We start from the raw sequence: 25060 nt of genomic DNA, 5'->3' as shown, positions 1-25060 counted from the left end.
TGGGGAGGATGCTGCCAGTCCCCAGGCAGAGCTTGACCCCTGACTCGCCAGCCTAATTAAATCGTGTGCTCTAGTTGAAGTAGAGCTGAGCCCCAATTTACGCTCATTTACCAGAAGCGGCAGGCATTTGAAAGTGAAGCTGCCCCGCTGGGTTCCTAGGGATGGCCTGGAGGAAACCAGCACAAACCCTGCACTGCCCGGCCCAGGTGAGGTTTCCTGCAGGTATCTATAGGTTACTGAGCCCGGTATAGGTTATACTGAGCCCATATAGGTTATACTGAGCCCAGACACAGGCAGGAGACCTCTTGGGTGCAAATCAGCTGAGTGCTATGCACGCAGAGCTCCTCTACCATCTCCGGGAGGGCGGTGGATGGTGCCAGCTGCTCCACGGCCAGGAGGAACCTGCCTGGGGCGAGGTCCCTGCCGTCCCTCACCGAGTTATCTCTACCCAGAGCGTGGCGCATTATATTTCTTCTAAAAAGTGTGTTTGAAGTAACCACAGAGCTGCATCACCCCTGTCAGAGCTGCATCGCCCTGGACCCCCGGCTGAGCTTTGCCTCGGGCAGGGAGATTTGGAGATTAACAGTGATATGCAAGAGGGAGTTTCTTTGGAGAGAGGTTTCATGGAGATGCGAGGTGGAGATGAAGCAGTCCCATCCCAAGGAGCTTCCCACCAAAAGATGCTGCTGCCGCCTGGTCCCTTCCCAGGAAACACGGAGGGCGTTGCCCTGGTTGCTGCACCAGTGCAGATGCTCCGGGATGGATGGGGTATGCTCTGCTCCTGCTGCCGCCGTTGTCCTTGCACTGAAGTTGGTCCTAGCAAACAGGGGTTGGTGCTGAGCTTCCACGAAAGGAAGACGTGGAAGTCTCCAAAGATGCCATGTGCATGATGTGACTGTCCCATCCTCCCATAACTTTCTTTATCTCCCAGACCCATCGCACTCCCAGGCCCTGGCTGCCTCCGAGCAGCATCTCATCTTCTCCGGTGTCAGCTTCTCCCCCGCCATCAGGCGATACGCCACCGCCAGTGCTCTGTTGGTGCGAGTCAGGCTTTCCGCTGCCTTTCAGTTCTCCCTTTACTGCAGCCCTGCTTTGGGACGCTGTCATAAAAGGCACCCCATAAATTTTATATTGAACAGTAAAACATTCTCACCTTGGCTGCTGCTCCCCCTCACTCGCTGCAGCAACACAGACCAAAGGGGCGAGCTCCAGTTAGGCAGGAGCCAAGCACCGTATCTCGGCTGCCGGCTCCTGGCAGAGAAAACCGGGATGACATTGATTTTTGCTGGTTTGGTTGGAGGAAGAAGCCTGGAGGCACCTCGCCTCGCACTGGTCCTGGAGCAGCACGGCTGTCTGCTGTCCAAGGGACACAGCCACAGGTGGCACAGGGCAGCTTGTCTCCACTCAAGGAGACCCAAAAGCCTCCCCTCCGCTCTCTGCGGTGAGGCAGGAAGGGCTCTTACCCATCTGAAGTGATCCCTGAGCCAACAGGGATATGAAGGGTGGGCTCAGCCCTCCCTTCAGATGGCAGAGCTGCAACCATGGGTTTCTTAGGTGGGTTCCTCACCCTTCCCCATCCATCCGTCCCCATCCATCTATTTATCCATCCATCCATCCATCCAACCATCCATCCATCCATCCATCCATCCATCCATCCATCCATCCATCCATCCATCCTTTCCCATTCATCCTTCCTCATCCACCCTTCCCCATCCATTCTTATCCATCCATCCATCCATCCATCCATCCATCCATCCATCCTTCTCCATCCATCCATCCATCCATCCATCCATCCATCCACGCATCATTCCATCATCCTTCCCCACCCATCCTTCTCCATCCATCCTTCCCAATCCATCCTTCTCCAGCCTTAACGTTTTGGGCCCTCTGGCTTTTCCTTCCCTGCAGTGGTATGGGAGGGAGAAGACATCAGCTTTACCTTGGTTTACCCTGAATGCTGGCCAGCGTCAGAGACCTTCGTTTCTCCCAGGACTATAAAAAAACATCCCAGAGGAGCGCTGGGGACATGCACAGGGGCCACGTGAGCTGGTGACCAACCTCCGCACGTAGCCCTGCCTGGTGACGTGTGGCCGAGGAGGGGCAGAGGGACTTGCTGTGGGCTGGACGGGGCTGCAAGCGGTGGGTAATCTGCCATCGTGTCAGTGATACGCCAGACCCGTTCATTCCGGGAGCCTGCCCTAATGACCATACCTCCCCGCGGGGGACCTCTTAGAGGCTGCTTCCCCTGCGGGGGCATCTCTGGGGGTTAACCCTTTTAATTGGATCAGCAGCTACAGATCAGAAGCCAACATTTCGCGGTCAATGGCATCGCCTCCCTCGCCCTGCTCCTCCTCCCTGCATCCGTTTGCCTCTGCAGGAATCACCCCGTTTCCCCCCCGAGCCGCGAAGACGGGGTTGATCTGGGCGCAGAGCTGGCACAGTGCTGTGGGACCTTTCATCTCTTGCAACGCTGACGTTTGCAGGGCGGGGCTGGGCTTTCTGCAGGGGGTTTGGGGGGGGGCTGCTCCCAGGGTCTGCGGGGGACGTTCCCTGGGGACATCCCACGTCTCTCACTGCCACCTCCGCTGCAGCCCTGAGCACGCGGGAGCCCATCCCACCACGGCTGGAGGACCAGCAGGGATGGGGTCCTTCTTGGCATGTGCAGGGCTGAGGCCACCCTGCCCTGCCATGCGTAGAGCCAAGTGCCCATGACCCCTCACTGATGCTTGCATCTGCTCCCCTTGCCCCGAGGTAGCTCAGCACCTTTGTAGTATTTCTTTACAGCTGGGCCACCTTCCTTACAGCTTCTTAACAGGGTTTGCAGCCCCGTCATTGTCCAGTTGTGCTGGCTGTGACTCATTTCTGACCTGTTCAAGGGTTGGGGGGCAAAACCTTGCAATCCTGACTGTGTTTGCACATCTGTGAGCAAGGAGAAACCTCAGCTTGTGGTTGCAGAGATGATGCACGGTTTGGGAAAGATGGAGCTCTCCGAGACCTCCCTGCGTAACCTGGCTGACATCCCCCCTGCTCTGGACTGCCTTCCCCATGATTCTCTTGAATTAACCAGAGAGCATGAGAAGGAGTTTCAGCCGGCTCGGACCTTTGCTGATGTGGATAAAACCTGTGAGGGGAAAGCCAGCACCCATCGGTGGCACCACCGAGCTGGAGGAGCAGCACAGGTCCTTCATGGCGTGGCATAAAGGTTGCCTGAAGTCTTGAGAGCAAAAAAAACTCAGAGCAAATACCCAAATGCAGCTTGTGTGACACCGAGGGCTTTGGGGCTTCCGATGTCCTGTCTGAGGGAACCTGGCATGGACCCAGACACCAGCCCTGGCCTGAACCAGGAGGAGAGGGGGACATCAGCGCACCCAGCCCTGCAAGGAGAAGGGCTCTTGCATGAGGGCTGAGGTGGCATCGATGGGTTTTGCCACCCTGCCTGCATCTGCCTGGCCTCTGCCAGCATTTTGCATGTGGGTTAAATGCTGCTAATTCTGAGCACCGCTGGGTAGTTCCTCCATTTAATTTGCTGTGGGCTCCTCGGGGTATTTGCAGGTGCAACCCTGCAATTGGACTACGGCAGCATCTCTCCCCTTGGAAGGGCTTTGGCTCCATGGGGCAACAGCAACACACAGGGGTGTTTAATGCAGCATCCCTGGCTGGGGAAGTTCTTCCCTTGCCACAGACCCTTCTTGACCCTCAGGGAGAAGATGTCATGATCTGATTGCATGCTGCCGCTGCTTCTGCAGGACCTGCATCTCCTGCTGCTTCTTCCATAGGACCCGTATCTCCTGCCAGCCCCCCTGCAATCCCTCTCTCCTCTTGCTGTGATCTGTTTTGTGTGCAGTAAGTGCATCAGATATCCCATGGCTGGTGCAACCTGTGCTGAGACACCTTTGGTCTCTGCCGACCGCATTTGGGCACTGGGTCCAGTTTGGGTCCCCAGTACCAGGCAGGCAGTGACAGGCCGGACCCAGCCCAGCTGGAAGATACGCCGAAAAGGTTTTCCCCTTCAGGCTGATGAAATGCTGGAACAGGGACCAAGGGAAGGGGGGGGGCATCTCCATCCTTGGAGAACTCAGCCCTTGCCTGAACGCAGCCCTGAGCAACCTGATGTAACTTCAAAGCTATCCCTCCTTGGAGCCGGAGGTTGGACCAGGGACCTCCTGGGGTCCCGTCCAACCTGAATTACCCCGTGGCTGTGTGCTCCAGGACGGATGGCAAGTCACCATCAGAAATCTTGGCTCTACCTCCGGGGTCTTAGGGTTTTTTTACGTCAGAGCCATGCTATTTCATGCTCTATTATCAGGTTAGTCAAAACACTTCTCTAAACTATATGTCTATATAATTGCCAGCTACACTCACTTCCTTGGCTCCTGCTGTTTTCCATTGCATCGGATTTTCAGTCATGCAAAATATCTACTTTCACCTTAATCTGCATGAAGCCCCCACTCCCCGCAGGCGGCTCAGGGGCGAAGGGGAAGCCAATACCTCTTGCCTACGTCCGCTGGAGCCTTGTTCCCCACTGGGCAAGAAGGGAGAGCAGGGGCTGGTGATGTGCTCTGCTCAATTTGGGGTGTCACTGCACCCTTAGGGCTCTGCCACGGGGGAATTAAGTCCCATACAAGAAGGTTTTGTTGGGTTTGGTGCTGCCCTGAAAGTCCTGTATGAAGCCCACGGCTCTGGAGATGGGTTGAATTTTTGGCTTGTAGATGAAGCATCTCCCAGTGAATTGGGATGTATGGTCTCATATCACCTTCCTCCAGCCAAGGGGGGGGATTTCTCCCCAAAGGGATGGGATTTCTCTTAAAACAGTGCTTGTAGCTCTCCACAGAGACCTGCACACCGCGCAGGGCGAGCGTTTCCCTTCCATCCACTCTCCCCTGCACATCCCTTTCTTTTTTGGGGGATGAGAAATGGAGAAACCAGAGGATTGTCCGTGCTGCACGGCTCACAGGCTGTTCTCGTGCCACCGCGGACCTGTCTCCTCTCCAGACTAAACAGTCCTAAAATTTCCTGTCTCTTCTCACATAGAAATGTGTCTGTAATCACTCTTTTCCCCCGTTTCTGCACCTTTTTGGATGCCGGAGCAGCTCAGGATGTACCTAATCTGGCGGGTTGTTTGAGCTGCTGGGGGAAGGAGATCGCATTTCCCTGCCTCCAGCTTTGTCAAAGCTTGACACCCCCAAAACTGGGAAACAAAAAAATCCCCGCAGAGGAAAGCTTTGCCAGCAAGTCAGGACTATTTGGACACTGGAAAAAGCCCCCGGCTGCCTGGAAAACGGGTGCCGAGAAAGGGGTGATGAGAAAAACAGGGAAATCCTCGGAGACTACGGCTGGTGGGGCTGGAGCCAAAGGAGGGATGGGAGGTGGAGGAAACGTGACTGGCATGGCACAACCACGGCCCCGGGAGATCTTTCTCTCCGGCGCGATGCTTGGCCTCTCTGCCCTGTACATGTTACATGACCATCCCCAAACATGAGGTTTCCAAAGGGGAGGTAGGACAGATCGATGGTACAAGGGAGCTGGAGGAGCATCCCATGGTGCTCGTGATCCTCCTGCCCCGTGGGATGCAGGAGAGCTGCCCACGCCGCCTCCAGCTGCCCTCTACGGTACACCAGGGTGGTGTTTCTTGCTCTCCTATTTTTTGTCCATGGGAGCACGCAGCCCTCAGCGAAGATTCCTGTTTGTACGGGCTGGATAAATCCGAAGGAAACTGCTTATGAGTCCTTCTCACCAGCATTGCCAAAAGACCATGATTCAGTGCTTTTTTTTGGGTAGAAATTAATTAGTTCAGGCCCATCACAATTATCTAACTCAATGAGCACAACAATAACCCACTGTTTAAAGGTTGTTCATGGCCATTTAGCACCATCTGGGTCGTCTGATCAGGGGCTTTGAAAACAGTTGAAAATGAAGTAAGAAGGATTGCTTGGCCCGGACACCCCTTTTTGCCTCCCAGCTGCACAGACAATGAAAATAATCCCGATGGACACATTAGACACAGGGAGAGGGACTGCGGAGCAAACATCACCCCGTATCTCGCTGTGCCCCTCTGAGCCGGTGTCCCCACACGGGAAGGTGGTGGCCTTGGAGGAAGCAGGGAAGAAGGGCTCGGCCACATGTCCAAATAGCAAAGAGCTCTGCCCTGGAGTTGCTCCTCTTCAAGCTTTGGGGATTGAGTTTGAGCGGGTGAAGCTTGAGCCATCCCCATGGAAAGGTTGAGGTTTGCAGAGGTCTCCGCTGGTGCTCAGAAGGACTTGGACCGCTTTGGAGATTGGGCAGTTTCTTGTGCGCGCTGGAAGACGGATTTGATGGTTTGCCACGTTGGGCTTCCCCCAAGTTGGGAAGGCAGCGAGGAGCACCGTTGATTTTTAAGGGCGAGCGGTTGCTCAACCTGCACCAGGAGGGGCTCGGAGCCTGCTGGAAATTCAGGACAAAGTCATGTATAGTCCATCTCCAGGTGACCACCTGAGAAGTGAGTCTCCCCATGTCGTGTAAGATGCCACACCTGGTAGTCCATGTGCACCCTGCATGGCCTTCCCGGCAGCCAACACTCAGGTCCCATGGTCTCTCCAGCAGCTGCCTTGGACCTCCGAGTCCCACCAGTCCCAACTCGCAGCCCCCTCGGTCTCTCCAGTATCCGTCCCAGACTGACGCCGCCTTCAACGCCCGGCTGTGACCTGTGGTCTGACTGTGTTGCTGGCACCCAGACCACCAAACATATGTGCACACACAGGAGAGAAGCCCCTCAAGCAGGAAAACTGTCAGAAATGGAGCTTAATGAGGAAATGAAGTCTAATTAATGAGACAAACTGTGCTGACTGGGGACAAGTGCGGTGACCATCCACCTGCTTAGGTGAAACCAGACCATTTATCCCCTCATTCCCTCTATTTTCACATGCTTCTTCCTCCCCAGAACACTTTCATCCCTCCCTTTGCCCACCGTTGGTCCACGCCCTCAACATTGTATTCCACAGTCCCCAAATGGGCTTCCCACAGGGTCCCAGCACCTTCCCCCATCCTCATGCCTGGGCACGCACCCCCGGGGTGCATCGACCCCCTCCTGCATCGTGGGAGGCGCAGCGGTGGCACCATGGGCTTCTGTGTCCCCATCACCACCACCTCATACCAGCCACGTGAGATGCACTGTCCCACGTCTCCTCCAGGCTGGGAGGGGGTCTGGGTGCGGACGGGGTCTTGGGTGGGAACAACACGTGGATTTATAGCCCTGTTTTTGCTGCGGTCGCTGCTGTGCAACACGCTCGCTGTGCCCACGGGAGCTGGGTGTCCGGCCGTGCCTGGTGGAGGCTGTGCTAAGCGTGAACACCTCCATGTCTTCTGCAGAGAGGACACCCGGCTTTCTACACCCTGACATAGCCACAGGACCACTGATGTGGGGCATGTCACCCTTCACGGGGCGCTGTTGTGGCCACCACAACCTGCACGAGGAGCTTTGCCAGCTGGATGCATCAACCTCCTCTCATCAACGGGGCAATCGCTTGCGTGACCAGACGGCAGCATGACTTGTGCTCAGATCTCATCATACACCCATGCGTCTGCTTGGGGCTGACTGGACAGCCCTGAAATGTGGCTGTGTGACAGATTTTTCATCTGGAGGCCCAGAGGGGTGGATTTTGGGTGGTCAGAGGAAGACAACTAACCTTCTCTGCCCTGGGAAGGTGCAGGTCCCAGCCGGGCTGGGGTGGTGAGGTTCAACCCATGGGCTGGAATGGGCACCATGGCTTCTTGCGGTGGCCAAGAACATAGATATGAGTTCAAAAGGGGACAGAGGCAAAGCGATGGAAGGGGCTGCTGTGAAATGTGGCCGTCCAGTGGCACGAGCTCTGCCCTTGCAGCACCGTTTCTCCCTGCGGGTCACTGGGGGAAGCCAAGGTGACTGGCTTGGGAGGGGATCTTGCATTTGGGCATGCTTTTTGGCTGGATGACCCCACTCGTGGTGTCCCAGGCCACCCAGTGAGGCAGGAGACCCACGCCTCAAGGGTCTTCCAAGGTCCTGAGCAGAGGGCAAATGCTGCAGTGTGCGTCGGACACTGACTCGTGGTACGGCTGTCCCGGGGGCTTCCTTCCCCCGTAGCACCGCATCTCACCAACCTCACCCGGCAGCCCTGGGATGAGCTTGTTCTCCTCCGCAGGGGGATGAATGATGTCGTTCCCAACTCATTGCCCCTCTTGCACCATCCTGGAGCTGCCCTGCAGCACAAGAGAGCTCTTCTCCTGTGGGATGGAAAAAATTGTCTAAGAGAGTGGCCACGCTAAGGACACGTGTGTGAGTGATCCATGTCGGCGGGAGTCCCGCTCGCCCCGGGAGGGGGTGCTTCCATCTCCCAACGGTGGCTGTGATCCCTGTTTGCCACAGAAAACGAGGCGTTTTGTGGTGTTTGTGCTCAGCAACGGCTCTCCCGAGCACTGCTAGGGGTTGGAGCGGGCTGTGCTCTTGGCACGGGGCTCCCACCCAGCAGCATGATGGCTGCTGCGGACTGGGTGGGAAACATTTTTCATCAGTTGGTCCTGTTGCTGCTATCCCATGCATCTTTCAATTTGGCATGGCATGAAGGCCTTCACCCACATTTCAGGAAGGATCTGGTCCGGTTGCTCTCTAGGACTTTGTCCTGCTTGAAGAAAGCTGGACATGTCACCGTGGGGTTGCATGCTGGCTCCTGCCAGGTGGGAACCCATCGCCTGTTCCCAGCCCCAACCACAAGCCCAGCTTTCATCCCAGAGGAGGAAGGTCCTGAGGGCCCGCTCCCACGGTTGGGAGCTCCTTCTTGCCCGTCTCCACGCCTCTCCCACGCTGGGTTGCACAGCCACTGGCTGCTGGAGACCCAGGGTGGTTATTCCTCCAGTGATGGCTGTGGTGAGATGGGTCGGGGATGCAGGAAGGACTAAACTCAACAACTGACAACCTCAGCAACGAGTCCTCCAACCTCCAGGTGTTTGTGCAAACAAAGGGAACCACAAGATATTAAACCCCCGGGTCTAGAGTGGGATGGACAGGCAGGTCTCCAAGAAACCTGTCTAGATGGGAAATGTAGGCAAGTGTCCCCCACCAGCGTCCCCCACCGCCAACACCTTCCACGTTCAGTATCCATCCAAACAGGCCAAATTTAGGTCTTTTTTTCCCCTTCCTGTCTCTATGGCTGGTTTTTGCTTCGTGCCAAGTGCTCCAGGCTGCGGTTTGCACAGGAAAACCTGGTAAAGCCGAGTTTTGCTCACCGGTGGGCTGCCCGAGACAGCGGTTTGCGAGCGGGGTTTGTCAGGGGGCTGCGGAGGGACCCGCTGAGGTTCCTCGAAACCCCGTCAGGCTTCCGGCTCCCGTTCCGTGGCAGGAGGATCGGCACTAAATAATGAACGGAAACATTGATCCCCTTCCAGGCTGCTTTTAGCACGTCCCGAGAAGTTACGCAGACACCAGTGCAGGCTCCTTCGCCTCAGCGGAGCGAGGGAATCTGGAGCCTACTGACGTAGCAGCCCAGATGTGACATAGAGGAGAACTGCATGTTGTTCTTCCCCTGATGACCTTCCCTGGAAGTCAGGAAGACCCAGTTACACAACGGGCGAAGGCTTTCAATACGTGATGATAGCTGCACCAATACGTGACGCGGCTATTAGCAATTGCTACCTGGGCCAAGAAGTTTCCAGGGGAGAACTGCAAATTATTTTGCTGACTTCCCGAGATGGATTATTGGCATTTGAAGCTGAATCTGAATCACCAAAACCAACAAAAAATGTCGGTTAGAGGTGGATATAATTTGGCCCTTCACCTAAACGACCACCAGCCTGTGATAGATACCCAAAGCAACTAGAACGAGCTCCAGACAGTGTTGATCTGCTAATAAGTAAGAGATCGTATGACCGGCATTGGATTTCCAGATCAGCCTCACCAACCTCTGGCCCAAGACGACCAGATCCCCAAAGGCATTTGGGTGCCTCTTGCCCTTGAACCTGCCCTGCAGATCTGAGCAGCTCCAGTTAAAATCGGGGCACGCTGGAATCAGAGGGAGTTTTGTCCTTCACGTTGGCACGGCCAGGGTTTAACCCTACACATCCAAAAGGATTTTGAGGGAGGTTTTGCCTTTGAAATGGCAATTTAACCTTTTCTAGCTGGTCATTGCCTTGGAGGAATCATTTTCCCATGACCCAAAACTTGGGTGTTACCTCTCTGCCTCGGCTAGGCAGCGTGTGCACTGGTTGGGATGGGGATGTCCGGGTTGAATTGGCTGCGGGCTAGCTTCCAAGGGACTTGGTGCCCCTCGGGGTCATGTTGCAGGTCGTAGGAGAAGAGAGATGATGGGCTGCACGCGGAGAAGCGGTGGGAGCTGGGACTTGCAGCCACAGCTCGGTTGTAGCTCATTGCTCTTTCTTTTGGTGAGACCAGCAGTAGACTAGCCCAATCTCTGCGTGGGGCTCCAAAACGAGCCTCGGGTGATGCTCCTACCAGCACCGGGATCCCTGTTCCCGGTGGGGATGGTCCCTCCCCCCGACCCCGAGGTTTTGCACCCCCAGGGAGCAGCCGTGCTCCCCACACCTGGTCTGGGGAAGAGGGATAACGTCATCCGCAGCTCCTTGGCACAAAAGCAATTGCAAAATACCAGCCAGCAGGCCAGAAGAGAGGCCAGCTGGGGGAAAACTTATGGGTGAGCCCAGCGCCAAGTCTCCCAGCCGGGAATTGGTGGGGAAGGCTCAGGCTCTGCTTTTCACAGAGCCTGCGGTTTTATTCCCTTTACACCCAGGTAAGGGGAGGGAGGAGGCATCTCTTGCAACCAAAAGGCCCTGGATTTTGTTCTTCACACATCTTGGTTTGGGATGGTGCAGCGGGGAACGTCAGCGGGAGATTTTGGGGGAAATGACATCCCGGTGGCCCCACGGGATGGACTCAGCAGGCCCCTGGGTGCCCTGTGCGTCTGTGCGTGTTCCTCTCCCGTGTCATCCTCTCCTTCCTTCTGTAATCTGGGGTTTCTTTTTATACATCCTAGAGCTTTTTTAGAGGCCCAACAGAGCGTTGTGATGGTTCATGAAGCTCTCCAGGCTTTGATGTGGGCTCCAGCCCTTGCTTTGATGCCGGCAAGGCAGAGACTGCGCCCCTTTCCAGCCCGTGGTCCCTGCTAGGAGAGGTGGGATCCTGGGGAGCAGATGCTGCTTCTTGGTTCTTTTTTTTTTTCCTGCAGCGAGTTTTGAAGTTGCCAAGTGCCGGCTGTGGCACCGCTTAGCCTGCTGGAGGGGAGCATGAAGACAACCCCCCCCCCCCCGCCAGGCTTCTCTCCCCAAATTGGGGAAAACCACCAGAAACAGGGTCAGTGGGAGATGACCCTTCCTTGGGCTGTCCCCCCGGTTCCTGACAGGAGCTGGGTCAGGGCTTGGAGGTGGATGTCACATCCAAAACCGTCATGCTCAATAGCCACCAGCAACTCCACGTACTCACCTGGTCCCTATTTGAACCCACCCATAACTTTGGCCTCCACAGGGTCTTACAGAAGGTCTTAATTCACTGCTGCAAACCTGCAGGAACACCTTTGGCCCCCGATTTGCACCCGAGTGGGTGAGACCCCCCCAGCCTCCCCTGGGGTAGGAGCACTTGGGGATTTGGGGGGGGGGGGGGGGGTTTAAAGGTTTTCCAGTTGTTTAAAATGTTTCTGAGTTTCCATCTCAAGGAGCATTTAGAGGCTTTCTCCAGCCCGGTGGACTGTCATGGGGGTGTCAGTTTGTCCAACCGGCCCAAGAGACCGAAGTGCTGCTCCCCACCCCGCAGGAACAGGATTTTCTCTCCCGCACTCAGCTCTGACCTGGGATCCGGCGGGCCCTGGCATGGCAAAGTCTTTTTTCCAGGGCTAGAGCAGCTTTATCTGCCCCACCGGCAACGCTGGCGTGGGATGGACTCAGGTGGACCATCCCTGGACCGTGGTGGGCAGCACTGCAGAGCCAGTGGGAGCGGGCACATCCCCTCCCTCAGTGGTGGCTGGGATTTGTTTCCCTCCCCAAATGCACACATTGACACCCCTTTTCTGCCCCATCCCTCGGCAGGGCAGAGGGTTTGCATTTGGGGCTGAAGCACCGAAGATCCCACTCCCGCCACCGCTGCTTTATCCCAGCTGGAGAACGTCACCTCCAGGCAAAGGGCGAGAAGGGGACGGGGACAGCCAGCGCGGATCAGGCCCAACCCGACCTCCAGCTGTGTGCTGGGGGTGGGATTCAGTGGGATTTTAGCACAGCTTTTGACATTATCTCCTTCAGCATCTTCATGGCCAAAACCGGGGCGATAGGGATACCCCTAGAGCAGGTACCCCTGGGACATAAGGATGGGAGCGGGTGAGGATGGCTGAAGGTGATGTTGGGCTCCTTTGTGACACATCTGCTGGTTCAGCCGGGTCCCATCCCACCTAAATTTACTCCTAAAGTCCTTTCAGAAGCACAGCCCTGTGCTCAGCAGCAGTGGGTGTGGTGAGTGCAGGTAAAGGGCTGGAGAGATGCGGTCCCTTGGGCTTGGGTGTGGCCATGTAGGATGGGACGAATGCCAGAAATCCATCATTATAAGAATAATCTTATTATTTGAATACTATTATTTAAAATGCACAGTGGGGATGGCCGCCCTAGCAGAAGACGTCGTGGTGGTGGGTGAGCAGGACCTGGAGCAGGAGCAGCAATGGAAGAGGAGAAGGATGATGATGAGGAGGAGTAGGTGGAGGAGGGTCAGATCTGCTCTCGGATAAACAGGTCCAAAGTCTTCAAGACCCCAGATTTAGCAGGCTGGGTGACCCCAAATTTGGCAGGACACGGGTGAGCAGGTGCCGTGGTGGTTATGTGATGGTGTGCCATGCCAGGGGATGTCAGCCAGTGTCACTGGGGGAACTATGTGCTGGGTGCAGCCCCCAAACCCATGGAAACAACCCCCCAAAAACCTGCCAACAGCCCCCTGGCACCCGCAACACGGAGGGGAGGTGGAGAAGATTTAATTCCCCGGGCGGTGGGATGCTGTGTCCCAGCTCCATCGCACCCCGGCATCCCCCGGGCAGGTGTAAGCATCACGTTCTGCCTCTGTTCCCGGGGAGGGCGAGGTTGGGAGCGTGGGGTGGTTGTTTCGCTGCTGGAGTTACGATAATGTCCCCATGAGTTAATTCCTGGCATCCCACACGATGTCTGTGTGCATGTAGTGACCGCGGGGACAGGGTGATGTCCATGTGTAGGGACCCTGGGACAAGGTGATGTCCACGTGCAAGTAGTGACCATGGGGACAGGGTGATGTCCATGTGTAGGGACCCTGGGACAAGGTGATGTCTGTGTGCATGTAGTGACCGCGGGGACAGGGTGATGTCCATGTGTAGGGACCCTGGGACAAGGTGATGTCCACGTGCAAGTAGTGACCATGGGGACAGGGTGATGTCCATGTGTAGGGACCCTGGGACAAGGTGATGTCTGTGTGCATGTAGTGACCGCGGGGACAGGGTGATGTCCATGTGTAGGGACCCTGGGACAAGGTGATGTCCACGTGCAAGTAGTGACCATGGGGACAGGGTGATGTCCATGTGTAGGGACCCTGGGACAAGGTGATGTCTGTGTGCATGTAGTGACCGCGGGGACAGGGTGATGTCCATGTGTAGGGACCCTGGGACAAGGTGATGTCCACGTGCAAGTAGTGACCATGGGGACAGGGTGATGTCCATGTGTAGGGACCCTGGGACAAGGTGATGTCTGTGTGCATGTAGTGACCGCGGGGACAGGGTGATGTCCATGTGTAGGGACCCTGGGACAAGGTGATGTCCACGTGCAAGTAGTGACCATGGGGACAGGGTGATGTCCATGTGTAGGGACCCTGGGACAAGGTGATGTCTGTGTGCATGTAGTGACCGCGGGGACAGGGTGATGTCCATGTGTAGGGACCCTGGGACAAGGTGATGTCCACGTGCAAGTAGTGACCATGGGGACAGGGTGATGTCCATGTGTAGGGACCCTGGGACAAGGTGATGTCTGTGTGCATGTAGTGACCGCGGGGACAGGGTGATGTCCATGTGTAGGGACCCTGGGACAAGGTGATGTCCACGTGCAAGTAGTGACCATGGGGACAGGGTGATGTCCATGTGTAGGGACCCTGGGACAAGGTGATGTCTGTGTGCATGTAGTGACCGCGGGGACAGGGTGATGTCCATGTGTAGGGACCCTGGGACAAGGTGATGTCCACGTGCAAGTAGTGACCATGGGGACAGGGTGATGTCCATGTGTAGGGACCCTGGGACAAGGTGATGTCTGTGTGCATGTAGTGACCGCGGGGACAGGGTGATGTCCATGTGTAGGGACCCTGGGACAAGGTGATGTCCACGTGCAAGTAGTGACCATGGGGACAGGGTGATGTCCATGTGTAGGGACCCTGGGACAAGGTGATGTCTGTGTGCATGTAGTGACCGCGGGGACAGGGTGATGTCCATGTGTAGGGACCCTGGGACAAGGTGATGTCCACGTGCAAGTAGTGACCATGGGGACAGGGTGATGTCCATGTGTAGGGACCCTGGGACAAGGTGATGTCTGTGTGCATGTAGTGACCGCGGGGACAGGGTGATGTCCATGTGTAGGGACCCTGGGACAAGGTGATGTCCACGTGCAAGTAGTGACCATGGGGACAGGGTGATGTCCATGTGTAGGGACCCTGGGACAAGGTGATGTCTGTGTGCATGTAGTGACCGCGGGGACAGGGTGATGTCCATGTGTAGGGACCCTGGGACAAGGTGATGTCCACGTGCAAGTAGTGACCATGGGGACAGGGTGATGTCCATGTGTAGGGACCCTGGGACAAGGTGATGTCTGTGTGCATGTAGTGACCGCGGGGACAGGGTGATGTCCATGTGTAGGGACCCTGGGACAAGGTGATGTCCACGTGCAAGTAGTGACCATGGGGACAGGGTGATGTCCATGTGTAGGGACCCTGGGACAAGGTGATGTCCATGTGCATGTAGTGACCGCGGGGACAGGGTGATGTCCATGTGTAGGGACCCTGGGACAAGGTGATGTCCACGTGCAAGTAGTGACCGCGGGGACAGGGTGATGTCTGTGTGTCTGTGGAGACCCTGGGACAAGGCGACGTCCACGTGTATGTAGTGACCATGGGGACAAGGCGACGTCTATGTGTATGGAGTGACCTTGGGGACAAGGTGATGTCCGCGCGTGTGCAGGGCTCCAGGGCGAAGGTAACGTGCATGTGTGTGCATAGCGATCATGGGGACAGGGTGACATCAGTGTGGGCATGGTGACAGTCACACTCATGTGCCTGTGGTGACCATGGGATAGGGCAATGTCCATGTGTGCATAGCGACCACAGGGACAGGATGATGCCCGTGCGTGACATGGGAACGGGGTGATGTCCACATGTATGCGGTGACCACGGGGACAGGGCGACACCAACGCGTACCTAGTGACTGCGGGGACGGCGTCACATCCGTGCATCTGTAGTGACCATGGGGATGGGGTGACGTCCGTGCACTAGCGCCAGGGGGACAGGGTGGTGACGTCCACGTGTACGTTGTGACCGAGGGGGCCGTGTGTGCCCAGCGAGGGTGACGCCCATACGTGGGATGGACCATGGGATGGCGGATGGCCACGCACAAGCAGAGCCACGTCCACGCAGCGGCCGGCGCTGGAGCGGCCGGTTACCGGGGCTGAAAGGCTGCCTGTGCGCCAAGGGGAGACTCAGACAGGCTGGTATGTGCATGTGCTTCTCTCTTCCCCTGCATGTGAGAGACAGGCATGCCTGTATGCACATCTGTCTGCATATTATATTCCATTTCTTTCCTTTTACAGCTGAGAAAATTGCTATTCACATTTGCAAGAAAAAAAAATCAATGGCAAATATGGCCTTAATGGCCGCTTACATTCATGCAGTGAAGAGATCTTATTAACTGACACTACGCTATAAAAAAAAAAAAAAAAAAAAAAAAACCCCAATGCACTCGATGCCAAGGAAAATACACTTACCTAGTAAAGCATGAGTAATAAGTGGCACTTTTTACAGTGTGAAGATATAACTTTTCATGAAAATACCAAATAAGGCTCCGTGCGAAAGGTGGATGGCCTTTCTACTGAGGGGTTTGGGGTTTTGGGTTTTTTTTTTTTTCCCCTTCTCTTTCTTTCCTTTCTTTTCCTTCGCAAGACGCACTGGTGTTTTCCCCAGCGCCCATTTTGCAGGAGCCTGTTTACGGGGCCGGGCTCCTGCCGCCCCCGGCACAGCCCGGCCCACGTTCCTTCGCCGTAAGATGAAATGAGGAGGGAATGGAAAAACAGGAGCTGCTGTTCTGCGAGACTTTCTATTTTTAAAAGGTTAAAAATATCTATTTTCAGACACCAGCCCAGGAAGCGCTGGGGTGAAGCGACGCGGCGGGACGCGAGGAGTAAACAAGCGCTTGGGACGTGCCGGGCGGCGCGGGAGCGGCGGCTCCGAGGATGCTCCTGGGGACGGGGCCATCGTGGGCCACCGCGGGCCACGGACGTGGCCGCAAGGAGATAGCGGGGTCGTATAAAAGGGCTGCGGGGCTCAGCGCCAGCGGGGATGCTCAGCCCCGAGGGAGGATGCTCAGCATCAAGGGGGATGCTCAGCACCAAGGCTGGGTGATGCTCAGCCCTGAGGAAGGGCGCTTAGCACCCAGAGGGGTGCTCAGCCCCCATGGAGGACAGTCAGCATCGAGAAAGGGTGCTCAACACCTGAGGGGGATGCTCAGCCCCAAGGGCTCCAGGGTGCTCAGTACTGGGGTTGGGGGATGCTCAGCACCCAGGAAAGATGTTCAGCGCCCAGGCAGGATGGCTTATCTCCCCCAGCACCGCGGTCCCGGTGCCCTCATGGCTCAGTGAGTGGGATGGGATGCTTGGCTGTTGCTCGTGGTCCCCACCGCAGGAGCGGGATGCGGTACCCACCGTGGGAGGGGGGGGATGTGGAAAAACCACCTCCAAAATCCCACAGATGCTTTCTCTCCTTGCATTTCGCAGCTTTGCTCCCCTCTCTACCAACTTGAAGGTCCTGGCGCTGCTCTCTGGGCTGTGCCCTCGCACCCATCCCTCGGGCCCATCGGGGCACCATTTGCTGTGTTTTTCTGTTGCAGACATCTAACACGCCGCACCGCAGCCCAACGGAGTGGCGATTTCAGCGGCCGCCCCGCAGTGAAGAGCCCCACTTCGGAGACCACCACATAGGGGCTTAAATATTGTTGCCGTGATTTTGCACAGCTGCCAGTTTAATTTCCAGACTTCTGGATGCTGGATGGGACCCCCCCGAGGTCTCCAGTCAGAGCCCCGAAGCAAGGCCAGCTTTGATGGGAGATCCAGCTCCAAAATTAGAGCAGAGGCCCAGGGTTCCCGCAGGCGAGCTGCCCTGGTGTGCTGCCGGATTCCAAACCGGGAGCTTTTGGGGCGCTCCAGGCAGTTTCCAGGCACCGAACCCCCTCCTCCGAGCGCTGCAGAAGACGCGGTTTAAGAGGGGAAACCTCTTAAAAAAAAAAAAAATCAAATCATGAATTAAGACATGCAATCTGTGCAGAGTTGCTGGTAGGATGTGGTCTGAAAACATCAAATAACGGCACCAGCAACTCTGGAAGAAGTTCTGCTGAAACTCAGCATCGCTGAAACTCGGCACCTCTGGTGTCGGGGGACGTGAACGTGGGCAGAATCACCCACAGCCTTCCTTAAAATAGGCAGAGACAGGGGAGGGGGTGGTGAACTGGACCACATCAGAGGCCAACGTGGCCCATCTTGGTCCAGGGACAGCACTGACCGCTCCTCCCTGCCTTGGCGTGACACTTGGAGCTGAGACAAGGATTAAGAGAGTGTCCTATGGGGGTGTGTGTGTGTGTGTGTGTGTCCAAAACTCACATGGACTTCAGCCCCACTGCCTTGCACTTAACCCCATCCTTCAACCCCGTCCCTGGCCGTCGGCCAAGTGGGATCAGCAGAACCATCTCCATCTTCTCGAAAGAAGCCACCGAAACATCTGAAATAGTGTCTGTACAAGCAAGTTGTAACCCTGACGTTATCTCAGCCACCTGCCTTGACCCCTTGCATAGTTGTCAGATCGTGAGTTGGCAGCTCTCGGTGCTGGGAAGGATGTTTTAGATCTTTAAAGCATCGTAAGCCCTAAGGGGCTGGAAACGATGGTTCCTCGGGAGCGCTCTCCGAGCTCCCCCTGTCTCCAGTGCTTTTTTCCGAGGCTCAAAGGAGCCGTCGTCAGCCAATTCAGCAGCAGTCTCCTCGGGACGGAGACGCTGGCGCAGCAGCCCGTGCCGCTGGCTATGGCCACGAGCGGCTTCGGTGTTTGCTCCGACAGAGGATGGGCGAAACCTCCGCGCCAGGGGTGGGGAAGGACCGATTTCAGAAGGAGAGCGGAGGAGACACGGGGTCTCGCCTTCCCAGTGCCACGCGCACAAACCCTTTTCCCGTCAGCTCTGTGGGCCTTGGGAAAAAACCCCAAAGGGAGGTAAATCCAGCAGCATTGCACCCTGTGGGGCCGGGTTTGAACGCTTTTTAAATCCTTTCCCAGCTGAAGCGGCCACGGCATAGGGCAGCGCTTGGGAGGGACGGATGGGGGGATCTCAGCATCAAGGGCTGCAGGCGCCGCGACCCGCTGCTAGGGGAGCAGACTGCGATGTGACAGGGGGTGCCCCGAATCCAACCCCAGCAGCACCCCACGTGCACCCCGGGGTGCTCGCAGCCCGTTCCCCATAGCCGGGGAGAAGCGAGGCGCTGACGCATGGCCCTGGCAAGCGCCCGCTCTCCCCTCCGCCGGCGCTGGGCCTCGCCAAGCCGCGTTTTGCTTCCTTATAAGGCCCTGCTGCTCCGCGCTCCCCTCTCCGGTATCTGCGGCCGAGCTGGCATCGCCTGTTCGGAGAGCAAAACAATTCCCCGCACGCCGCCCCGGGACACCCTCCCGCCCGGCTCGGCCGCGCTGCTCGCCGTTTGTTATCCTACCTTAGCACCCGGCAGCGCTTCCTCGGATCCATCCTCCGTTTTTCTTTAACTAGATAAAGGCCAGGCAGCCCCGGAGCGGGAAACACGAGGTTTGGGTTTTTTTTTTTTTTCCTGAGCAGGCTCTGCCCTGTGGGAAGGAGGGTTGTAAATCAGCTCAGCTGTCCCCCGAACAAGGGATGAGGATTTTATTTTATTTTTTTATCCCAAGGAGCAGCATTTCTATCCCCTTCCCAGGGCTGGTTCAGAGGCACCTCGGCCGACGGGAGCCTGGCGCATCAGTAGCTTTGCCCCAGAGCATCTGACAGTGTAACTTCTTCAGCTTCTCTCCCCCACCTGGAAGACAAGGATGAAGCTCCGTCCGCCTGGAAAAAGGCTGTCAGGGAGCCTGAGCAAAGAAACACCGTAAAACGCGCTATTTAGAAGAAAATATTAAATTGACAAACACCCTCTCCCGCTGCCTCTTCTGAGGGCGTAAAAGTGGCTGGAAGGGAGATGCAGGGGGAAGAGCAGAGGAAACCCCGAAAAGATTTCTGTTATCTCCAGGACGAGTTTTTGGATCCTGAGCACCATCAATACCGAGTCTTGAGCACACACCTGCGAGGCAGGAGGTGTGCTCCTCGCTCCGAGAGCCGGAGCCTGGCTCGGAGCTGCGCAGAGCCGCCACCGCACCCCAGACACTTCGCCCCCCCCGGCCCCAGCCTTTGGGTGCCAAATGGGCGACATCTGCCCCCGGCAGCAAGAGGGAACCTTTCTCTTTAACCAGCAGCTGGGGGACCCAGCCCCATTCCTTGCTCCCACACAGCGCCTGGGGACGCTCCAGCCTGGCCGAGGGGGCATCCAGGGACCCGAGGCCCCCCCCTGGGGCATGAAGGGCAGGAGGGGGGGTGGGTGGGTGGTATTAGATCATGATTTTTGGAAGTCTGAAGTTCGCCTATGTCCTGCTTCTTCAGACATTAAGTCATTTTCCTGAGGAAGTCGCGTATGACGTTGATCTGGTTATAGAGGGAGTCAGGGTGGAGCCGCGAGCTCCAGCTAGACCACGGTAGAGGTGAGGTGCAAGAGCACCGGGACACCACGTCCCGTCAACGTTTGCCATAGAAATAGGACTCAAGGGGTCAATTCAATGCAGATCCTGATAGTTGGAGATGTTCTCACCCACATTTCAGATGCTCTAAAATGCTCAGTTTAATGCTTCCAACCCTGGTTTCGATGGAAGAACTCTTTACCCACGTCACCCGTGATATTCTTCCACGCAGCCAAATGTCACAGCAACCACTGGAAATCAGGATGTAACACATCATTGAACGAATAGCAAGGACAAACGAAAAACCTGTATTTAATGGGTTTTGTTACTTATCATTACTTTTCAAAATACACCCCCAATTCTACCAAGAAAAACAGGAACACTACAGCAGTAATTTTTTTTTTTTTTTGAACACTTAAATTTCCTTCATAAAAGTCAGAACAAGGTCGTTCATTCTTTCCCCGCGGACCTCTGCCGCCCACGTCACTCCAACGTACCTTGAGAGCAAGAAACCTTTTTCAGCTTGTCCAGCAGGCTCTGTGTTTGGATGTCTGCGAGCACCGTGCCAATTCTGCCTTCCCTCACCCATCTGCCCATTATTTTTCCTGTAAGTCTCCAATTCAGGAAGTCCAGAGTTTACGTTCTTCTCACTTATGGGGAGCGACATGGGGAGGGTGCTGAGCTATGGGGTTACCCTTGAACACCCCTGACGGCAAGCGATCCCTGCAGCGAGCAGCTGAACCCACCCAGCTAGGACACAAGCATGGGCACAAACCCAGAGACACTGCTGGTTTTAAGTAGACCCTCTCACATCTGCTGAGGGTGCAAGCCGCCTAGGGTGACGTGACTTAATCGAGTCGACTGGTGGTCACTATTAGGTGCGTGTTCAAATTTCTCGAGTCACCGACCTGATCTCCTGGTCGGAACGACTGTGTAAATACACTCGGTTGGCCCTTTCACTGGCCACAGGCCGGAATACTTTCAGCTGGGTGCCTGAAGACATTTCTTCCTTGGTTCACACTCTTCAGACTTCATCTACCTTTCCGCCAACCACAAACACTTTGTAAACCAATGTGTACATACATATCCGTACGTACGTTGGCCTAACACCGCCCAGAAGCAGCCACTGACGACATCAGTTGCCCCTTTGGGAACCCTCACCAGGCCAAGCTTCAGAGAAGCTCAGCACCCATCCTCTGAAAATCTGGACTTTTTTTTTTTTTTATAAACCTATCAAATTTGGCACCAGAAAACCAGAAGGCATCCAAAATGGCGACTCATTTCTGATTAGCGGGACTACAGCGCTTTATTCATCTCCGATAACCGGTTCCTCGGGTCTATTTGCTGTGACACACTTCCTGCAGCAGGCAGATGACGAGATGCCCTAGAAATCAACTCTTCTGTTGTCTGGTTTATGCCTCTAAAAAAAAAAACTTCAGGCAAACCCAAACCTCCAAAACCAAAGAGCAGCGTCCAGTTCTTCACAGGCAACGACAGCAGGTACCTGACTGGTGTTATCAGAAGCGCCCTCTAATCACCCTTCCCTTTGACTCATTGACTTTCAAGGTTAACGATACGGTTGCTTTCCCAATAACAGCGAAGCCTTCCCCCAATTACGCCGGAGCCAATTGTGTGGGAAGCCTCAAAGACGTTTTTTGCAAAGACAGAGCACCAACAGCGTCCCGGTCTATAATTAGGCATCTGAGCAATTTACAGAGGATACGTTCAAGGAAGAAAAGAGTAAGAGAATTTTATATGCGCTGCTTTGTCCAAAAAAAGATTATGAAAGGCAGAGCAAAAACTATTTACCAGTCTTAGGGGGAAAATTAAGTTCATTTCATTCAGTTAAAGCTGAAGCAGATGTTCAGTATTTGTGCGTGTGCCCTGAAGACCTGCTACATTACAGCTTCTAACCAACGTGAACATTTAGATCAATCTGGAGAGCTGGGGGTGTAAAGAGAGGGGGAAAAAAAAAATGCCACAACTCAGCTCCTAATTTAGTCCATCTACCACTTGTGGAACAGGCCTTCAGGACTGAACAGGTGAAAGGCTGTATTAAAAAAATAAAGTTTCACGTGAATAGATTAACAGTCTGTCAAGAGTTCCTCTAGATTTTGCTTCTAGCTGGCGATTCCCATACTGCTTAGTAAAGACGACTGAAATTATTGCAGTAACAAATAAAACTTTTCTCCGATACAAAATCTAGTCCAGAGGGCTTACTTACACAGTAAGCAAGATATCTTACGTAACTGAAGATTGCATGTTGTTCTCCTCCAACGCAGCAGCTTTCAGAAAGCCACACAGAAAGAGCAACACTCCCAAGCTGCCAAGAGGACCGGGAGAAAGACCCAGTTCATTTCTTCTGAAAAAACCCCATGATGGAGACCTGTTTGTTGGCTCTGCTGGCAGCAGCTGCCCCTTTCTTCAGGTTCTTCCTTTCTTCCTTTGGTTCTTTCTTCATAGGCAGCGCAGGCTGTTTGTGTGCAGCCGGTGGCTTGGACTTGGCAAAGTCATCCTCGCTATCCGTACAGGATTCACTCTCGTAAACCTTCTCAGTCACTGATTAAAAGAAAAGAAGAACAGATGACGATGGTTAAGCCTGCGTACCAAAGAGCAGAGACCTCCCTGCTGCAGCCTTCCCACCGCATTTCTGGAAATGAGCATTTTGGGTTCAAGGAGTACATGCCAGATAGAGGAATTGAGTCCATGGCTCAAGGTTAGGCAGTAGATCCAGATGACCGGACTGGCTTTCCATACACCGAGTCAAACTGCCTCCCCTCTTTCTTAAGCCTATGATGGCAGGTTAACGCCTTGGGAGCTTTAATGTCATCCAGCTCTTTCGAAATGGCTTGGTGTCACCACACACGTTCGTTCACAGGCCGTATGCTGCCTTAAACAGCGGCCGCCCAAGACTCCCCACTGGGAAGGGCCCTCGAGAGGACAGTTCCCTTTCCAAACCTATTCAAGCGTTGCCCTCTTCTAGAAACAAGACCCAACTGCACTGAAGACCATCAATTCATCTTGCAGAGGCTGACAAGCAGCTATCAGAAAGCGATGAATCTGAATGAGATCAGAATCCATAGTTTAGCATTAGATGATGGAACGTCTATTTTATGGTTAAAAACCACCAGTCTGACTTGGTCTGATTTCCACAGGGGCCAGAGCAATCAGATCGTCCTGAAATCCAGACAAGACAACCCAGAGACAGACCCTCACCAGCACCGCACACACCAGACGGCCAGGGAAGAGCGAAGCAAACGCAGCGCAGCTCAGGGATGAGAGAAGGAGCACAAAACCTTGGGGGCAGCTTCTTTCTATACAGGTGGGCAAGTGGGGCAGTTATAGAGAAATCCCTTAAAAAAAGTAAAACCAACCCCGCGTCTGAAATCAAGGACTGTGACTGAATGGGATTGCCAGCTCACTGTCGTCAGCATCCGGTGATGGGAAGCTAAGGGATATAAAACAACGCTCACGGAAATTAAACTGGAGTCAGCTCCGCTGATGAAAGCCATCGTTAGATACTAGTAAATGTTGTTCTATCAGCTTTCCCAGCAGTGCTCTGGTATTCTTCTAGCAAGCCATTTTTCTTTAGCAACTGTATTCTTTCAAACAGATGTCCTAACTTCCCTTCTTCTGGGAAATTGGCTTTCACTTGTATTAATGCATCAAATTAAATAAGGTTTTCTATGTAACCAGAAACCGGGAAGAGGAATGGTATGAAATCCTGCTCCGCAGTGCTAGCGGACGCTCAAACAGGGACTGTAAACCCCAGCTAACCTCCCTTTGGAGGCAACTGGCTTTTCAGTGAGCAGCTTTAACAGACCACTGGCCACCTACTGAGCTTTAAAAAAATTATTGCGTTGTCACCCCTGTCAGTAATTGTTGGTAACTCCAAAAGCATGCACTTAATCCCCTCCAATTGCAAGATAACACAGCTTAGATCAACTTTCTTTTACCGAGATCTCAGCTGGACTTAAAAATTCTGTACCTGCGGCAGCCACGGGCGCACAGATGGATAGTTACTGATGCTCAGCTCACAGCCAGACTCGCTAAATCACGGTAACTCAAATTATGTGAGCTCTAACTTAAACCAGTGCTGCAAGACAAATGTACCTACAATGTACACGTATATATTCCACGTATATACAAGTCCACGTGCATCCTTTCAAGCTTTAGAAAGTGCAAGGTAGAAATGCACTAGCTTAAACCTCAGTAATTCCCCTTTGCTATAGACTAAGAGCAGGCACTCGATGGAGTCCCAGATGATGCCTTGTGCTTAACTCCACAGATACTTTAATTGCTCAATTTCCCTCAGGGCTAATCCCTAAATTAGTTTTGCTTTTTGACACCAATTCCTTGCTATTGCAGCTATTGTGAAAATGATCACTTAAAATCATGGAGAAATATAAAGTACAGCCTAATCCTAATGTTAGGATTTAATGTCTCTTAAATCCTAGTCCTTTTAAAAAAAAAAAAAAAAAAAGACAGCAGGGAGAGGGGGGGAAAAAGCCCCTACATTTCAAGGAATAACAACAATTTACATTAGCCCGGGAGATTTGCAAGTTATTTAGCCTTCGAATGATTAGGCCCGTGAATGGAAAGCGTGGGGAAGGGAGGGGAGGAGAGAAACTGGACAATAACCAGACAGCAAGTTCTGTGCAACAGACTGGTAGGTTTTTAGTACGGAAAGCAGCATCTCCTCCCTACCCAGTTCCTCGGTGCCCCAGCTCCATCCCTCTCTCCTTCCTAGAGGATCTGTCTCCCAAAGGCGCAACAGGGACTTGCATTTCCCTTTTCGTAAAATGGTAGTGAATATGAACTGTAAAACCAAAGGTCTGGATTTCACAAGAGACTATTCAACCTCTTGGGGGTGAAGAGAAGAGAAAGAAAGGCAATATTCCCAGCCCTGGTACGTTTGGGAAGGGCTGAACAGAAAGAGAAGAGCACTCTTTGCTGGAAGCTGAACCCGGAACAGTCATTACTGCGAGCTCTGGATGCAGACCTTGTTCAACTCAACTCCCCAGCTAATGCTTTTTTGTTCCATTTTCCTTCCAAGCGTTTTAATGTTTCTATCTGGGATGGGAG

The 25060-nt window shown here is 54.4% G+C and overlaps 2 protein-coding genes across 2 annotated transcripts in view; both read right to left on the bottom strand.

The window, feature by feature from the left end:
• Positions 1-13126: 13126 nt before the first annotated feature.
• LOC103921125 (extensin-2-like) lies at positions 13127-15109 on the bottom strand. Its single transcript, XM_009329033.1, has one exon. The coding sequence runs from the start codon at positions 15107-15109 to the stop codon at positions 13127-13129; it is 1983 nt and encodes a 660-aa protein (XP_009327308.1).
• Positions 15110-20257: 5148 nt separating this feature from the next.
• POLD3 (polymerase (DNA-directed), delta 3, accessory subunit) overlaps positions 20258-25060 on the bottom strand; it is a 46733-nt gene continuing 41930 nt past the window's right edge. Inside the window, 1 exon segment of the mRNA XM_009329020.1 lies at positions 20258-22534. Within this exon segment, the coding sequence (XP_009327295.1) occupies positions 22329-22534 (206 nt within the window). The 3' untranslated portion in view covers positions 20258-22328.

This window comes from Pygoscelis adeliae, unplaced genomic scaffold (genome assembly GCF_000699105.1).
Source record: "Pygoscelis adeliae isolate BGI_AS28 unplaced genomic scaffold, ASM69910v1 Scaffold297, whole genome shotgun sequence".
Lineage (NCBI taxonomy): Eukaryota > Metazoa > Chordata > Aves > Sphenisciformes > Spheniscidae > Pygoscelis > Pygoscelis adeliae.
Note: the sequence above shows the minus strand (reverse complement) of the source record. Positions and strands in the feature narration are given on the sequence as shown.

Excerpts from the sequence above, each read along its gene's own strand:
- LOC103921125 (XM_009329033.1), bottom strand. The coding sequence starts at position 15,109 with ATGGTCACTACATACACGTGGACGTCGCCTTGTCCCAGGGTCTCCACA.